Source organism: Thermobia domestica, chromosome 6 (genome assembly GCF_964235325.1).
Source record: "Thermobia domestica chromosome 6, izTheDome1.hap1.1, whole genome shotgun sequence".
Classification (NCBI taxonomy): domain Eukaryota; kingdom Metazoa; phylum Arthropoda; class Insecta; order Zygentoma; family Lepismatidae; genus Thermobia; species Thermobia domestica.
This window is the reverse complement of record NC_137459.1, coordinates 308,649,066-308,667,843: the sequence shown is the minus strand read 5'-3', so window position 1 is coordinate 308,667,843 and position 18,778 is coordinate 308,649,066. Positions and strand designations below refer to the sequence as shown.

Below are 18,778 nucleotides of genomic sequence, written 5' to 3'. Positions count from 1 at the left end.
ATTCTAATTTTCGTATTTATAATTCTTTTCCTATGAAACTGACCACAAATATACATTTCCCGATTATACACATAGTATCAGTATTAAAAGTACACTGCAAATCATTATCAAATTATATTCTTACAAGAAGACAGTTATAGATATGCGACAATCATTTTGGGCATGAGTGTACACTCTTAAGTACTAAATAAAAACCATATCATGTATTCGAGTATTAATTTTTCTTCTTGAAAAATTGGTTTAACATTTTAAAATCACTGTAATAAAATTAAAAATATAGGATAGAACTGGAGGGGGGCGCCAAAAGGTCACTTTGCCCGGGTGAAAATTTGCCTTGGTCCGCTCCTGATGGTTGTACTCATACAGACTCTAGAAAGTTGAAAATATTAGAATCTTTAATATAAAAAAAACTGGCATATATTACCCGCTTCGCTGGGTAGAAATGAAAATTTAAATGCACAACTCCGTATCTCATATATATATTTCCCCTCCCCCATGTTGCGGGCCATGGCATCGGAAGTGTCACAGTTAATCTCAGCGTCCCCCAAAAATCCGGATTCAGCACTAATATCGGTCATTCTCGATCATTTTTAAATATCTCTTCCTCAGTCTCTCAAGTTGCGGGGTTGAATTTCAATTTAAACGGTATCGAAAGTATCATTGTTCATGTAAGCGATCCAGAAAACTATAAATTCAACACTGACAGTGGCCATTTTTGATCATTTATATATATATATATATATATATATATATATATATATATATATATATATATAATATCCTCCTTTCCCTCCTCCGTGCTGCGGCACACGGGATCACGATTGTCACTGTTAATCTCAGCTACTCCTAAAACTATGGATTTGACAGTAAAATTAGTCATTTACGAACATTTTTAAATGTTTATCCCCTCTCCTACGTTGTACCCTCCCCCTCCCCAACTATCAAGGCTGAACCTGGATTGAAACAGCATCAGAAATGTCATCGACCCCAAAAACTATAGATCACTAATATCGGTCATTTTTTATCATTTTTAAATTGTTCTCCCCCTCCCCTCCCTACGTTGCATCGTGAAAGCGAATAGCCCAAAGTAATCCCTGTCCTTAAACTCATGTATGTTGAAAATTTGATTGAGATCGGTCGGGAAGTTCAAGATTGATGAAGTCACAAAGACAGTCATTTTAATTTTATTTTTTTACATGTATCTCCCCCTCCCCCTCCCCTAGTTTGGCTCGTCAAAGTGAAACAATAAAAAAACACCCATGGCCCAACCCTCATATATCTTGAAAATTTGATCGAGATCGGTCTGAAGGTTCAGGAGATTTACAGTCACAAACATAGTGATTTTGAATTGTATATATATATTGGCTTACATTGTGTTAACAAATACCGATTCATATCTAGGTTCTATTAGATTATGAATCATCCATACCCATATATATATATATATATATATATATATATATATATATATATATATATATATATTTTAAGCTTCCACTTTCCCCTGCCTTTGCCATTTCATATGGTCTTATTAAATGGCAGACGCTACTGCCTCTTACTGGTAATTCTCTCTCTACTACTTTTTTTTTATTTATTTTCGTATGATTTCTCTCCTCTTTTTATGATTGGCCTCAGTTAGGGTGAGGCGAGGCTTACCTTTTATTGGCATGATACCTAAAACAAAATTTAAATCATGCCTTATTCTTTATTTTTTCTTTCTTTTTTCTTATTGTTTTTATTTCCTTTTTTAAAAATAAATGAAAAGATGCACAAAGGCACATACACACACACACATACATACATATACATAAGCAGGAAACACCTTGCATAAAATGTAAAAGTATGAGCTGAAAAGAGGAAAGAAATAATTAGTAAATAATTTAAACAAGTATTACCAGGATCTTTTTTTTCTTTAAATAGTTATCTCCCCTGTAAGAATTTATTTCTTGTTGTTATTTATACCTGCCTTTCCCACTAAAAAAGAAAGTTCTTTGAAAGGAAATCGGACTTCTAGATTTCCAATTTTCCGTTAGTTGTTAGTTCTGGAAATCAACATCAGAACTGTTTTGGTCTATCTGAACTTCTCTCACTAGCTTTGTAAAGTCGTCTTATTTTCTCTCTTCTTTTAAAACACTTGTTATATTTTAAAATCCTGCCATCACTAACAAAACACTAAACAAGGCACTATACACTAACACTAACACAAAGAAAGAACGTGAGGTTTTAAGTTCTGGAATTGTCATCAGAACTTAGTTTTTTTTTCTGTTTGATTAGTTTTATTTTCTTCTAATTCTTTACTTCTTTATATTTACAATGTAGGGTGTGGGTCTTGTTAATTTCTTCTTCTTTCATAGTTTCTTTCCTTCCACAAGTTTCTTGATACATGTCTTGCAACAAATTGTAATTTTCCTAATTTCACTTTATCGTTTATTATAGTTTGTATATTATCCCTTTTTAATTGGTCTCTAATTTCTCTTATTTTGTTATTTGTTATATAATTATTGCAATTCCAGAAGACATGTTCTGGTGTTTGTACTTCATTGCATGTACATTTATCGTCGTTAATTATATTAAGTCTTCTCAGATGAGATTTATACGGTCCATGTCCCGAGATGTATTCTATTAATTCACTACTTATTGTCCCCATTTCTTCTCTTATTTTTAAGTTTGGGATAATGGTTCTTGTTCTTTGTCCCTTTATCGAATCCCTCCATTCATCTTCCCACTTCCGTTTAATCAGTTTGTTAATATCGTCTTCGGTGCTTGGCAATTCTCCCGTAATTTCCAATATCTTCGTTCTCTCATTATTCTTTAGCCACGTCTTAATGCATCTTCTTAATATCTGAAGGTGTATGGGTTCTTCATTGGCCAAAAGTTGTATTGTTTCTGCAGAGATAGTTTTTATGATGCCATGGGTTCTAATTAGCATTAATCGCTGCACTTTTGTTTAGAAACAGTCTATGACCCCAGATTCCGGCACAATATTGTGCAATAGCCATTATAATAGCTTTGTTATACAATTTAAAAAATTTTCTGTCAATTTTAAAATCTTTAATAGCGACTGTTAAGAGTTTGTTGGCTATTTTTTTCATCTTCTCTGTTGTTTCAGTTATATGTTTTTCGTAGTTTAGCCGTTTGTCTAGCCATACACCTAAATATTTGAATTCATTCACAATTCCTATTTTAGTGTTCCTAATTTTGATTATGGTTTCTCTCTGTAGAGTTTGGCCAAATACTGTAATTTTCGTTTCATTAACCTATAGAGTTAATTTATTTTCTATACACCATCTTTCTAGATTTTCTAATAATTTCCTTTTTGCTCTATTTGTCTTCTTGAGGATGCTGTCATCACAATTGCTAAAGTGTCCGCATATCCAACTACGCCTAATGTTTCTTTTAGATTGTTAAGTTTTTTTAAACATGGTTGGAAAGTAATGTCCCACATTGTAGGTCCGCATATTGAACCCTGTGGGCATCCTTTGGTACTTATTGTTGTTATATCTTTTCCTGGAGATTTTAATGTAATCGTTCTGTCAGTACAGTAATCCAGCATGATGTTGTAAAGAGCTTTACTAATTTTTAGTTTTTTGAGTTCTTTAAAAAGTGCGGGCCACCATAGATTGTCAAAAGCATCACTAATGTCGGCATAAATAACAACTTGGTACTTTTCCAGTTTACCTTCTTCTATGAGGTCAATTAGTCTTTTTACAGCTGTTTCTGTGCTTTTTCCTTTTCTGAAACCATATTGCAATTTGTCATTATTTAAAATTCTGTTTTTGTTTATTCTTTCCACAAGGGTTCGTTCGAAAAGTTTACTTATTACATTTAATAAGCAGATAGGTCGATAAGATTTTGGTTCGTCATTTTTCTTGTCATCTGACTTTTTGAATATGATTAAATTTGCTTGTTACCACCTTTTTGGAATTCGTCCGTTTTTAAAACACAAGTTGAAAAGTTTTGCTAGGTATGGTGCCCATGTGTCAGCATTATGTTTAAAAATTTCCGATTTTATTCCATCCGGTCCAGGAGCTTTTTTGCTTTTAAGTCGTTTTATGTGATTTATTATTTCTTGGTTTTCTATTACTTCTATTCTGTCTTCTAAAGGTGGTAACTGCATTTCTTTTCTTATGAAACTTTGTGAGTTATTATCTTGTTCAGGTATATCCTGTGATAATAGAGATTTTATTAGATAGTCTATTGTTTCTTCCCAATTATTTGTATATGTACCATTTGTTCTTTTTAGAGTTGAGAGGGTGGTAGGTATTTTAACTTTATTACTTATAATTTTGTAGGGTTCACCCCAGGGATCTAAATTTAAATTAGTTTCAATGTATGTTTTCCAGCTACTTTTCTTTGATTCTATTATTTTGTTTACATATTTTTGTTTTAACTCTCTATATTTGTTTAATCTGTTTTGTCTTAGATTATTTTCTGTTGTATGTTGATAGTTTCCTAGCTTTACGTGTTTTTCTTTTCAGGTCTTTTAGTTCATTGGTCCAGAAGGCATCTGTTTTAGTATGTAATCTTTTAGTTGTCTTTTCTGTTTTTGTTGAGTTTTTAATCGCTAATTTTATTGTATCTTCTATTTTCTGGGCTAATTCATCTATGTTGCTCTCTTCTTCTATCTGTAATAGATTTATCGTTTGCCAGAACTTTGTCCAATTTATCTTCTCTGGGTTATATATTAATGTTTCGTCTGAAGATTGAAAATAATTTGTTTCTTCTTGTTTGGTTGGCTTTATGATATCAATTATTATATTATGATCGCTTATTGTTGCTGAATCGAGTACTTTCCAATTTTTTATTTTATTACTCAATCTTGTAGAAGCTATTGTCTGATCAATGTTTGATTCCCCCTGACTGTTCTTAAATGTTGGTGGATTCCCTTCCTCATTTATTATTATTAGGTTATTATTCATGACCAATTCTTCAAATCTTTCCCCTCTATTGTCCGTTTATTATATATTAAAACCCATATTTAATATATGGGTTTTATTGCCCATATATTACAATTATTTTCTTGATTCCCTGCATAGTCAAAATGTTATGCAACCGAAAAGAATGTTATGAATAGAGGATTGTAGAAAGTAAACCCAAAAGCCCGCGCTGGCTCAGAAGTAGAGCACTCACTTCAAATGCGTTCGAACCAGCTTCTGACAAGTAGAATTTGTGGTGGAAGAACACTACGTTTTCTCGGAGTTTCACTGTTATCTCCCACTTTCTTCATGCAATCAATTCATTCATTTTCATCACCACTGTCTCCTTTAGCGTACACCAATAACCATGGGACGTAAAAGATTTCATTTCATTTCAAAGTACACAGAGGCATATATTCAACTATGCATACAAAGTTTATTTTTACAATAAAACCTTGACTACTTGCTAGAAATAGACAATTTCATGACAGGACTGACAAAAAATAAGCAAAACTTTTCTCAGGCCTGTAACCTGGAAAGAATCGCCAAGTTCTTTTTCTAGTTACTCTCCAGCACTGAGTCGCAACGCATTAACCTGGTAAGTACGTAAAAATATTATTTTCTTTAATAACTACCTCACATTGCAAATACAGCTAAATGTGGAAGGATATTACTAGTTTTCAAATATTATAAATAAATAATAGCATAATTTGCTTACAAAAAAAACTTAAAAATAATCTACTTCTAAAAACTAATGACGTGATAAATACCTGCCACATGTCGCCTCTCTCCATAGCTATACTGGTTCTTCTTCTTTCTTCTTTCAGCAACTGTAAAGAACAAATAACAATAATAAATTGTATAAGCTACAAATAATAATTTATTAAAAAATATCTGAATTCTTTCATGACACTATAATCCTTGAAAATCATAAAGACAAGAGTAAGTACTGTATTTGACCGCGTATAAGTTTTTAAGTCCAACGCTGATACAGAAATTTGGTTACTTCAATAAGTATTTCCCAAATCTGTGTTGCTTGAAATGTTCCTTGTTTCCTTACGGTTCACAGTAATCCAGTAAATGTAGTATGAATAGAAGTGTTTTATTTGTCGTTTCATAGTATGTGTGCTTTCCTGTAAACGTGCACGCGCTATAGACATTCCCAGACGCGAATGCGACTTAACACTTAGTTAGGCATTGTTAACTCTGCAGGTTTCTTGCTAAAATATCATTTTATTTTAAAGAGGAAAAAAAAAAAAAAAAAAACTTTATAATATGCACTGAAACTGCACCCATCTTAAAACTGGATACATTTTATACGCCAGTGAGTCTTATATGAAGGGAAATACGGTAATATTCACTTAACATCACGTAATACTAAAAAGTAGAAATACATCAACAAAGTATACAGAGCAGTACTAGCAAAATTCACGAATACTTCTTAGGTTTCACAAACCATATATAAAGGGTGGCCCAAAAGTAGATATACACCCTTGCATTGATCAAGTATAACATTTTAGTTTATGGGTTTATTTGTTTCGGCTCTTCTGAGCTTAAGATGTAAGTAAAAACACATTAAGAACAAATAATAAAGAAGCTGTGTCTACCTGAAGGATAACAATAAGAAATGATATAAAATGCAGGAAGAAGAGTAACAAGTCCAAACACACATTTTTTAGATCAAGACTTAAATTTTTTCCCCTATTTTGTTAGTGGATTGTGAACAAAATGGGGAGAAATTTTCTAAAATTTTGATCTGAGAACTGCGTGTTTGGAATTGTTCTCCTTCTCCCACAAGCCACATGCATATGAGGCGTGTCCGGAAAATAAATACCGTTTTGAAAAAATAAAACAGGTTTGTATTTCTACAAGCCAAACGTATTTTTACACGAAAGAGCACATCTTAAACTATTTTTCGACATAGTTTCCACCAATGTTTAAAAACTTTTCATAGTGGGCGATTAACTAGTCCAAACCTTCCTCAAAGAAACATCCCGCCAGCAAAGACAACTTTTTTTTTTTTTTTTTTTTTTTTTTTTTTTTTTTTTTTTTTTTACGTCGTCGTCACTTTTAAAGCGGTTACCGCCGAGCTCGAGCTTCAGGTGCAAGAACAAGTGATAGTCACACGGCGGGTGGTCAAACTGCTCTCAATCGAACTGTTACATTAACGTTTGGGTAGCACCAGCAGTACTGGACGAGCATTGTCATGGACTAACACAACTCCTTTACTGAGCATTCCTCTCTTTGTGTTTCGGATTGCACCGAAGTTGTCTCAGGGTATCACAATATCGTTCCGCATCGATGGTTTCACCCTTGGGCACGAAGTCAACCAGCAGAACCCCTTTCTTGTCATAAAACACAATGCACGTGAGTTTTGTGCTGATATTGTCGTTTTGAACTTTTGCTTTGTGGGGGATCCTGGGTGCCGTCACTCCATTAAATGTTTTGATTCTGGGGTGACATGGCGAACCCACGTTTTGCCACCAGTCATGATTTGGTTTAAAATGTCATCTCCTTCCTCGCTGTAACGATAAGGAATATCAAAGCACTGCCAAGTCGTTTGGTTTTGTGGACGTTTGTGAGCATTTCGAAGCCCAGCGGGAACAGTGCGATAACCTAAGCGGTCGGTAATAATCGCAATCAAAACAGTTATTGACACTTGAGGAAACTCATCTGAAAGCATTGTCATTGTCCACCGTCTATTCTCACGAAGTTTGTCATCCACTTTCCTCGCCAATTCATTAGTCACAACAGAAGGCAGCTCACTTCGTGATTCGTCGTGGATATTTGTCCGTCCTTCATTGAAATTCCTCACCCACTTTTGCACCATGTCATTATTCATTGCATTTTCACCGTAAGTCTCTACAATTTGACGGTGAATTTCGGCCGACTTAACGTTATTTACATTCAAAAACCGGATAATAGAACGAGTCTCACAGTCGGCGGGTTCAGTGATTGTTTTAAACATTGTAAAGATCACAGAACACAGTAGACTCGCGACAACTCAACCGCTGGTGTCAGTAGAGAAGCAATGAATCAGTGAAACGAGCGCGCATGCGCAAAGCGCCTACACTAGCGCTGCGGTGGCGTTCAAACGAAACGGTACGTACTTGCCGGACACTGGTGGGATGTTCCCTTGAGGAAGGTTTGGACAAGTTGGAAACGCACTCTGACAAGTGTTTGAACATTGGTGGAAACTATGTCGAATAATAGTTTGTGTGCATTTTCATGTAAAAATTAATTTGGCTGAACAAAATTGTTTAATGATTTTTTTTTGTTTGTTTGTTTTCTGAGATAAACAGTACTTACTTTCTGGACACGCCTCGTGTATGTTTCCTTTCGGTAATTTCTAACTTCTCTCTTCACGCTTCGGTATGTAGTCTACAGAGGTGAATGTCTGACTTACGGCTGAACTCGACCATATGGGCCACGCCCCTGCTGTGATACAGGCGGGTCGTCAGCCTCGTCATACTACACCAGAAGGCCGTCATCGGTATATTATATATAACGCCTGGTGTTAGATTGTCTGGAGCCACTTTCCTACCAGTTCCTCAATTCCACGTCGATACCATGTTTTGTCCTTGTCTGACGTTCCCACCTCCTGTTGATTGGTGAAGCATCATGATTTCAGGAAGTGAGCCATGGACCGAAACAGGTAGTAAGCGCCGAAAGGGCAATGACAGGACTATATTCCGGCCATGGCATCAGTTCAATACAATGAAGATCTTTCATTTTTTTTTTCCGAGCCAAGCGTAGTTTGACGCTGTCCTATTGCAGCAGGGCGCGTTTTCAGTTTAGGAATGCAGGATATTTTTAGCATAGTGCTGGATACATTCCTTCCAACTGTTCGGAAGAAAGGTCACCATTGACGTAGAAATGAACTCCAAATGAATTATCTCCTCGTAGTTACACTACACACACACAGCAGGACTTTACGCTCGAAGCGGCTCTGTTTGACAACCAGTTCTGGAAGTTCTCTTGCTCAACCACTGTTTTGCGCATTAGGATTTCGGGAAAAAACATACTTTTCGTCGCATGTGACAATCGTTTTAGGAAACGCACATCGCATGGATTTTGCAGCAGTTCTCGGTACACATCTACTCTCCTCTGGGCTTGAGTTAAAGTAAACTCATGTGGCACAAAGTGGCAATTCTGATGGTTTTCCCGAGTTCAAGATGATGCATTACACTGGACTAGGGCATCCTGAGTTGACAATCGACATGTGCTGGTGGATGAATTTTCCTCAATGGCATATCGTATGAACTTAGAATCTGTTACCCCGAGGCGGCCGGATTTTGCCTCATGTTCGACACTTATACAACCTGCACGAAGTTTCTGGAACAAACGAGTTGTGCTGTGGTTCACTACACCTGTCCCTTTCGCACGACAAATGTTTTGGGTTGCTCCCGCAGCGTTATGCTACAGTTGGAATTCATACGTTAACAGTTCACGTATCAGACGATGTTAAGCACTCATCGTCAATGTCACTAAAAACTAACTGAATATACTGACGCCTCAGTGTTAAATACTCTGCTTGCCACACTACCTCCTGGGTTAGTTTGACCTTGTATTTGCGGTCGAACACGGAGTATATATGCGCCTGCTGTTTGAGTTGTAGAAATATTGACAAGATTTATGACTTACCTTTCTGTATATATAGGGTGTTCAAGACTACCCGTTTAAAAAACTCATCCTGTATATAAGGATTTTGAGAGCTTGTAAATTGTTTATCAGTGCATACTACAAAATGAAATCTACAATTTATATTCAGAACTAGTAGAAGTATTTACGGCCAAAATTTCAAATTTCTTCCTGCCCTTACTTTTGAGAAACTTGTCCCTAAAATTTTATTTATTTACTTATATTTTACTTTATTCTTTAATTTCCGGAACCAAAAATTGGCATGGACTTTCTACTCTAGCTCTCTCCATTTCTGAACACACTTCTAGTCATATTTCTTCTGCAAATAAGGTGGATTCAAGTATTTTTGATTTTACAGGGTTTCGAAATCAAACGAAATTTTTTATTGATGATTTAGGTAAACGAATGATGGAAAAACTGGCGGAAGCGAATGTGAAAGGGAACCAGCATATCCTGAGAAAACACACTTTACCACAGACTTGGTTGGCCGAGATCGAACCAGGGACCCCACTCACCAGAAGTAAGTACAGGCTTTCGAAATTGGCAAATTTTGTACTTTTGATGGCCGCAGTCGACATCCTGAAAAAACATTTAACCAAACCATCATGCCTTTATAGATATGTGATTATTTAATATGTGATTATTTCACACAGAATGCCCAAATATTTTTAAAAAATAAAATAAAATAAAGTAGAATAAAATAAAAATAAGACTTCTACAAATATAGAAATTAGAACTGAAAGAAATGGGGACGGCATTTCATATGTACATTATTGTCTGTGAAAATTGCAATACCAAGAAAGAATGCGTACAAACTCACATGTTATCTATGGCTGAGTGTGACGACTGGTTGACTACAGGCAGCATGACGGCAAATGTGTGGCTCCACTAGTATTCAATGGTTCGAGGCACAGAGCACTAGCGCAAGAAGACGGTTTCTGAAGCACTCCAGTAGTATAGACAAGCGAACAGGAAAGATGGACAAGCGTTCATGCCTCGTTCACATCAAAGGGCACAAGATAAACTGATGATGTGTTCGAACGGGGCCGTAAGGTCGCCCTATGGAAAAGTGAGACATCGTAACGCGAAATGGATACCCTTACAGGGCATGCCGCCACGACAATAATGCGTGCACAGAAGCAATGGACAGAAGAGAACCGTATGTAGCGACAATCGGGCAGCGCACCCCCTAATATAACAGCAACAAAGAATGATAGACACTTGTCCATAGTTGTGACGGATTGTGCACCGCCGTTAGCTTGTAACGGGTCTGAACCAGTCTGTGTCGACGGTTCGACGGCGTCTGCTCAACGCTCGACTAGCGGCATGCATGTCTACGCTTGTTTCCATAACTACAAACGTATCAGAATACAATAGACGCAAGAACAGCACCGCTGAATGTTCGACAATTGTGTTTTCCGACGAACCTATTTCAATTTTTTTTTTCTTTTTACAGTAGTGGGTGGCCTTACGGCCACATGTTTGACGCTATTGTAGTGAGCGCAATTTGCGTGTTTTGTTGCGAGTCATAGCGGCCAAATGTGAAGTGTAATGGTATGAGGAACTATTACATCACATACAGGAAGCCGGATGGTACGCATTGAGAGGTCACCTCACCAGGAAAGATCTAGAAGCCGAGGTCTTCACACTAGAGATGCAAAAAAGCCGGCTTTTTTGAATCGATGGTTTTTTTCACATAAAAAGCCGGGTTTTTTGGGGAAAAAACGAGAATTTTGGAAATTTTGGCTTTTTTCAACTTCATGATTTTTCTATCTAAATAGCTTTCTTATAGTATATTCTATAGTTAGATAAGAATTTCATGACCTGAATGTGATATTTCGCTCTGAAATTCACCATCAAGATGGATGGAGCACATGTTTTACGAATTAAAGCTAACATGAGGAATGTAGTATTTGAGGGTAATTTTAGGGGCTATTTAACTTTATTTTAACTTTTGAGTTATCGACATTTTTTTTCTTCTTTAGTTTGTCATCCGTGTTCCATTTCTAAGAGCTTTTAGTACTCTAGCTTCTAGCGCAAAAGTTAAACTTGCCCGTTTTCCTATTTATCCGTCAAAGCGTACGTTTTTCAATATATCCGTCAAACCGTACTTCCACGTATCTGTTATACTGTAGCTGTGAAGTGATTTAGCAATAATTTTCCGGACACAACCTTGAATACCAATTTATTCAAATAATCAGTAGCGGATTTAGAAAAGTACTTTAGGAGGGGTTTTTCTGATTGCTTCGTTTCCTAAAAAGTCCTAATTTTATTTGGGAAGTGCTTGAAGTTTATGAGTACAGGCATAACTAATATTTCGTTTCGTTTATATGTTTAGCAATAATCTTCCGGATACAACTTTAAAAATCATTTTATACTGAGAATCAGTGGCGGATTTAGAAAAGTATTTTTGGAAGGGTTTCTTACTAATGTTTAGTTTTTTTAAACATTCGTAATTTTTATTTGACGGGAGCTTAAAGTTTATGAGTAAAGGCACAAATAATAGATATTTCGTTTGTTGCAGACATTCCGTAACTTTGGGGAACGGGCTTCAGTCCGAAAGACCGCCCCCCTAACCTTCGCAAAACCGTCACTGCTGGTAATTAGTAATAATAACTATTTAAAAACAATAAGAAAGGAAGTCGGCCAACTCACAGTATACGCATTATTTCTACATTCACAGATGGAACAAAGAAAAGCTTTGTCAGAATGGTCGAATGCTGGTTGAATCCCGGACTTCCCGATAGAAGCTCAAAAGCTAATCACTCAGTCATGTTTGTTGTGCAGTTGTATTTAGCTTAACTTAAATATATTCCGTAGTCTTTTTTTTTTTTTTTTTTTTTTTTTTGGGAGGGGGGAGTTCCGTAATGATATGTTGAATCCCTCTTGTTAAAAATTCAGAAAACTTGAGGATTGGGTAAACTGTGATGGTGGTTCTATAAAACTTAACGGTAGAATTTCAAGAATATACAGAACCAAAAGCTCTAGATGTGCAGCCTTTAAGTGTATCATATAAATCTAAGTATTTCTCTTATGTTTTATTTTAATTTTATTTTGTTTCAAAAAGAGGGTATGGTATATTTTGAAGTAAAAATACTACATACTATTTTGCTAGTTATTTGTGTTCTTTAAAAAGAAGTGTTTACTTTTAGGGTTGGCTGGTTTACACCAACTTTTTTTTTTTAATAACTGGTTTAAACCACAAAAATAAAAAGAATGAAAAATGCGAATCGTGTGAACTTCATGGTGACGTTTCCAGATATCAAACCACCTGCAATAGTTTTATTTCCCTTTCACCTTTTAATCAAGGTGTCCCATGTTCAATTCTCGGTCGACCCACAAACCTTCTTTCATGCGTAACCCAAGTAGCGGTTCGGATGTCAGTTTAAGCGAAAGTCTTCTCCTTGATAACCTCGGTATTTCGTAAGGATGTTAAGCCTAAATATACGAAACAAACCAAATTGTATATTTCTGCATGCCTAAATGCGTGTTGTTTTATAAAGAAGCCAATATTGCTTAAATATATTGATAGAAATTGGCAAAATTTATCGATTGCCTACGTAGCTTCCAACATTAGCTTGGATTGGACTTTCAATGATATCTACGTACCGGTACTAAATTTGTAATTTAATACCTCAGTTTTAGCGTACTGATTATGGCACGTTGACCTTTAAATTTTACATGCAAAGCAATAACAGGATTTTCCCGTTATTGTCTTACATTTCAAGTAATGACGGGATTTTCCCAATGGCTAGGGCGGGAGATTCTCAACTTAAGAAATTTACTGACCGCACTTCTTTAAGCTTATGGGAGTTCTTCCGGCATAACCCCGCTGTTGCATAATAACATCAAGGCGAAACAAACTTATTTCTGTAAATATGTAATATAAATACATAAAGCAAAAAATCTAAGTCAAAAAAGCCTGGTTTAAACCAAAAAAGCCTAGTTTAAACATCCCCCCAAAAACGGGTTTTTGGCATTTTCAAAAACAACCACGGTTCTTGCCAACTCTGCTTACTTTTGTATATAGGAAGTTAAAAAATTCTTATTATATACATTGGTTAATCCTGTGGAATTCATAATGCAAAGAATGTTGAAGAAAAATTGTTTGAAATATTTTTTCGAAATTCATAGTTTATTTTCGATGTTTTATATTATTATCAGCATCAACCACTAATTAAATGATTTTTTGTGTTATAGAGAAGCGATACAAAGTCTGTTTTATCAATTTAAAGCAGTATTTTGAAAAAAGCCCAAAATTTCCCAAGCAAAAAAGCAAAGCAGAAAAAACCGAGTTTTTTTCCAAAAAAGCCGGTTTTTTTCCGAGCCCTTGCATCTCTACTTCACACAGCTCTGAATATCATACTTCAGCGAATAATGTTTGGCTATATGGAGCCTGGAACGTACAAAACTTCTTCAGGGATCAAGAGGTAACTCTGCTTTACCTGTCTGTATGGTCGGCATCTTGCTTGTCACAGTACATTAGCAGACTGTCGATGTCTTACTGATTCATATAGAAAAGCGGCGACGATTCCTCAGAAATACACCCAATGCCTGTTTGACCCGACACCACGATGTATAAAGGCTTTGGTGTACGTAAAGGTTTCATATCATAGTATTTAGTATAGGGCTGTTATACAACCCTGAAGTTATAATCATCTATGTACAGTCATTTACCAAATTTATGGTATAAACTTTATTCCATTCAGAAGTATCCTTCTTGGTGTTGTAATTTTCACAAACGGCAATCGTGTAAAACGAACGCGGGAAAGAATACCTATCTCGAACAATGGAGTGTTTAATGTGTGTGCTCAGATGGGGAGTCCATGGTGGCACTGACTGTACTAGCAGTCGCAGTCAGGCAACTAAAAGCGGTTCGATTAATCCTCAGGAGCTGATCCTCAATGCGTCGCGGAAGTATGTTTATACTTAATATAAAAGTTTATATATATACGTATGTCTTTAATATTGGATCGGTGAATCTGAAATGTCCCATTTACATCCAGTGGGAAACCATGCAACGCAACCAATGGGTGAGGCAAGGTCATGCTTACGACGTCACAAAGCCAATACATATTCAGACAATAAGCGGGGTGCTCAGTTAATCAGGAGGTAGTGTATTATTAAAAAGGGTCATTTGAAGTGCACTACGAAATACATAATTGTGAGTGATTTTCCTTACGAATTTGAACTGGGGCATTCTATACATTTGGGCACGAAAAGAATCAACAGTTCATTTGGGTCAAGAGTGGTAAATAAACGCATCGTATGTCGTTTGATTGTGAAATTTCTTCCCAGTGACAATTGAAAAATGAGATTTGCAGCCACCAACGAACGACACATTCGGATGAGCTCCTCAGGAACACCATGGAACCAAACCCTCGAGAAAGTGTTCATGTAATTGCAGATGAGTTAGGTATATACTAATGCTGTGTCACTATCATTCGATGACTCCGTGCAAATCAGTACTGTAGAAAAATTGGACCCATAGGTGTCACATGAGTTGATATCAAACAACAAGGATTTCCATCTGGAGGTTTTCAGGTCTCGAAGTGTACGAAATAACAGGTGAAATGTCCTGCATCAGATTGCTACTTCTGATAAGACACGGACCTGCTACTACAATTGTAAACGGTCAAAACAGTAGTTGGATCGGATAAACATTCAAGACGGTTTCTGAAACATATCTCTCCGTCTGCAGGCACAACAATGTACACCCACATGTCGCTCAAATGATGGTACAAGTTCTCCATGAGTTGTAGTATGAAGCACTTCCTTATTCACCATACTTTCCTGACATCTGTCACATCAATTACCAAATCTTCCCACATCTCAATCACTTCTTTGCAGGGAAGAACTACCCTGATGTCTAGGCAATGCAATGTGCGGTTGAGGACCATTTCGCATCTCAGACTACACACTCTAAGTTATCAAATCCAGTCGTTGGCTGAGCGGTGGTAAAAGTGTGTGGCTGAAGCCACGATTATAATGAATAACCAAATATTATAGTTTTTTTCTTTCTTTCTTTCTTTGAAAGTGACACCTCAGCACATCAGTAGACATTTCAATCAATTTGTTATTTATTTATTACGGAATACTGAAATGCAGATATTGGTAAAACAAGGATATTAAGAACAATACATGCGAAAATAAAATTAGTTTTCAAGAAATAACAATATTGTATAAGCAAAACCCCATTGTCCTACACGATGAATGTAGAACTGATATACGAAATACAAGTCCTGAATCAGAATAAAGTGGTGCAATGCTGTATATACATCACTCTCTCTCTCTCACACACGCACACAATTATATATATATATATATATATATATATATATATATATATATATGTATGTATGTATGTATGTGTGTTTGCTGCGTAAAAGGTGTTAAGTCTAAAATGTTATAAATGCTTTAACTTAAATACCTTTTTATAATACTTTGTGGGGAACAATTTATGCATAGATTTAAAACACTCAACATTTCGCCAGTAAAGCGCTTAAACTTTGTTTTTAAGATTCTACAAAAACAGAAAATTTTGAATCCCAAACTTTTTCATATGACTACGATTTATGATTTTTGGACTTAACACCTTTTACGCAGCGAACAGATATTATATATAGTGATTATAATTAGTCCTACTTTCAAAATGCTGTAAAAAAAGAACCACTGGCCAAGAATGACTTCAAATTTGAACTGAATACACTTGAAAAAGGGGGAAACGGTATGGCATAAGAAAAAAAGCTCCTAATTGTATCAATAGATGACGCTGTAAGCGGTATAACAAAAGTGGATTCCGCTACTAGTAACATTTTGAATTGAAATACGATGGCTTTGGCATGAGTTGCACATTAAAAAAACTGTACTGAAAATGAAATCGTTGAGTTTTACGTCCCACGGATATGCCGGTTAGGCTAAAGCAGACGGTGATGATGAATAATGAATGAAATGGTGGAATGAAGAAAGTGGGAGGAAACGGGAGATCCCTGAGGAAACCCACGCACACGGTATTTGTCCACCACAAAGTTCACTTGGCGGGAGCTGGGATTGGACCTCATGCAGCAGAGGTGAACGCTCTACCACTGAGTCACCGCGGCCCCTAACCAACTGTACTATTCAGTGTGAATGATTGTTTCCGTTTTGTGACGAAAAAATGAATTTTCAAGTCATTCAACAGTTGTGAAACTGTTAGTGGAAAGTCTATCTACGACGGTAGTACCACATTGGATGGGAAATTTTTTTTTTAATTATCCTTAGGTCAAAAAAACGCATAAAAAGCACATAATGATTCGGTTTAAAATAATCCTTGAGCCAAATAGCGCATAAAAAGGAACAATGAAAATGCCTGTTAATTATTGCTAGACTTGCGCAAGACATGTTCAATATGCTGTCCACTATTTGATACACTTCGGAACTTTTTTCTTATGGTATACCATTTCCCCTTAAAGAAACCAGCAAATGTTAGAATATACCAGACTGCATCTTAGTTTGACCAAACTACATGAATAAAAAAAAAAAAAAATAAAATAAAATAAAAAAAATAAACTAGATATATCCAGAAACAGATGTCGATTCAGACTATACCCTAGTACTATGGGAAAAGAAAGGAATATTTAAATACATACAGAACACAAAATATTAACACGTGCACGTAAGATACGAACACTGAATGAATTTTAAGAACCAACAAACGAAGAAACGAGAAAACAAAACGTTACCAGGCAAAGATGGAATCAAAATAAAATGAACTAGCTGAAACTGTGCTCTCTACACAGCGCATCATTAACATATGAGCATGAATCTCCCTGTCAAACCTCACAACATCTGTACATGTTCCTTTGAAGACACAAGTGAAGGACATCTTGATAAAAATCGGCAAGGGGTAATATAAAGGGGAGATTTTTTTCCGATTATTTTTCCTTATCTCGCAGCGTTTGCAAGAGTGGAAATACTTCCGGTTGGAGTTTCTAATTCATGTATGATCAGTGTTTTCTTTCTTCTTGCATGCAGTATGTAATATGCATATACATTACACACACAATTAATTATAATGTCACTGACATATTGTGTTCATTGGGCAAAACACTCCAAACAATAAAGATTCTTCTTAACCTGGAGAAATCGTTATCCTTCGTTTTTCATTATCATATAAATGTAGCCAAGAAAGTTCTGTCGCTTTTTGTGGAGGTTTGTATTACACACTGCGAGCTAACCTCCTCGTCATATAGACGTGGCAATGATCATGGAGCTAGAAAGATGGAACAACCGCCACTTGTAAGCTTTTCCACAACTGAACACAAACAAAAGTGGGCCTAATTGCTGCACCATGCGTAGTTTTTGAGATCTAGCATGAAATATATTCAAACATTTAATTTTTTCCGGGCTACGACCATCGTCACACACGTACTTTCTTTGCGTTTTTATCATGTCCTTCCTTTTTCTTCATGTAATATCAGCAATTTTTTTTTTTTTTTTTTTTCAATAGTATATTCACGTAGAGAATTACTTTGTGGCCTAAGCAGCAATTTTTTTTTTTTTTTAGAACTTTGCCCTTCTGAGATATTAAGCACCAAAAATGGCATCAAAACCACAGTGCTAATAGTATCATAGCTGTTGATATTTCTGCAGACTCTTTACATGTAATAGTATTCAACACAAAACTTATGAACCCCCACTTTATGCCATTCCAAAATGCTGTCCCTTTAAAAGTGTAATTTTCTGTACTTTTTCTGCTGATTTCATGTATTGGTTTGTAACCCTGGATATTTATTTAGAAGCAAGAGTGTATATTCTCCGCGTACCTAAGTCTCTTCTGTAAACATCCACTTTTGTTGGGTGTTCGTCTAATTCGTACGTCCTGAGCTACTGCAGTTTTCGTAAACACTTGAAAATGCCAAAATTGGCACTCCACCGACAACAAAGATGGCCGCCATTCAGGAACACTTGTACATATTTTTTTCTAACAAGTTCATATCCGTCCGAGTACGCCTCATTGCGTCTCTTGAGGCATTTCAAGTTGCGAGCATGCAATGACTTTTGCCATTCAAATTTAAGTAAACGCCTGCAACGTCCGTCAACCCGCCATGCGTAACTTCTCTACTGGTTGCCTAACCGTACTTTCGCCCTGCAACAATGTTAATCTTATGGGCTCAAAACGTGCTTTAAAATGTTGAATAGAATAATAATGACACGATTTTTGAAAATTTGAATGAGAACTG

The 18,778-nt window shown here is 36.1% G+C and overlaps 1 protein-coding gene across 1 annotated transcript in view; it reads right to left on the bottom strand.

The window, feature by feature from the left end:
- LOC145688547 (uncharacterized) overlaps positions 1 to 18,778 on the bottom strand; it is a 265,066-nt gene that overhangs the window by 23,159 nt on the left and 223,129 nt on the right. The window contains exon 7 of the mRNA XM_081762940.1: positions 5,687 to 5,746. Within this exon, the coding sequence (XP_081619066.1) occupies positions 5,687 to 5,746 (60 nt within the window). The remainder of the gene's footprint in view (positions 1 to 5,686; positions 5,747 to 18,778) is intronic.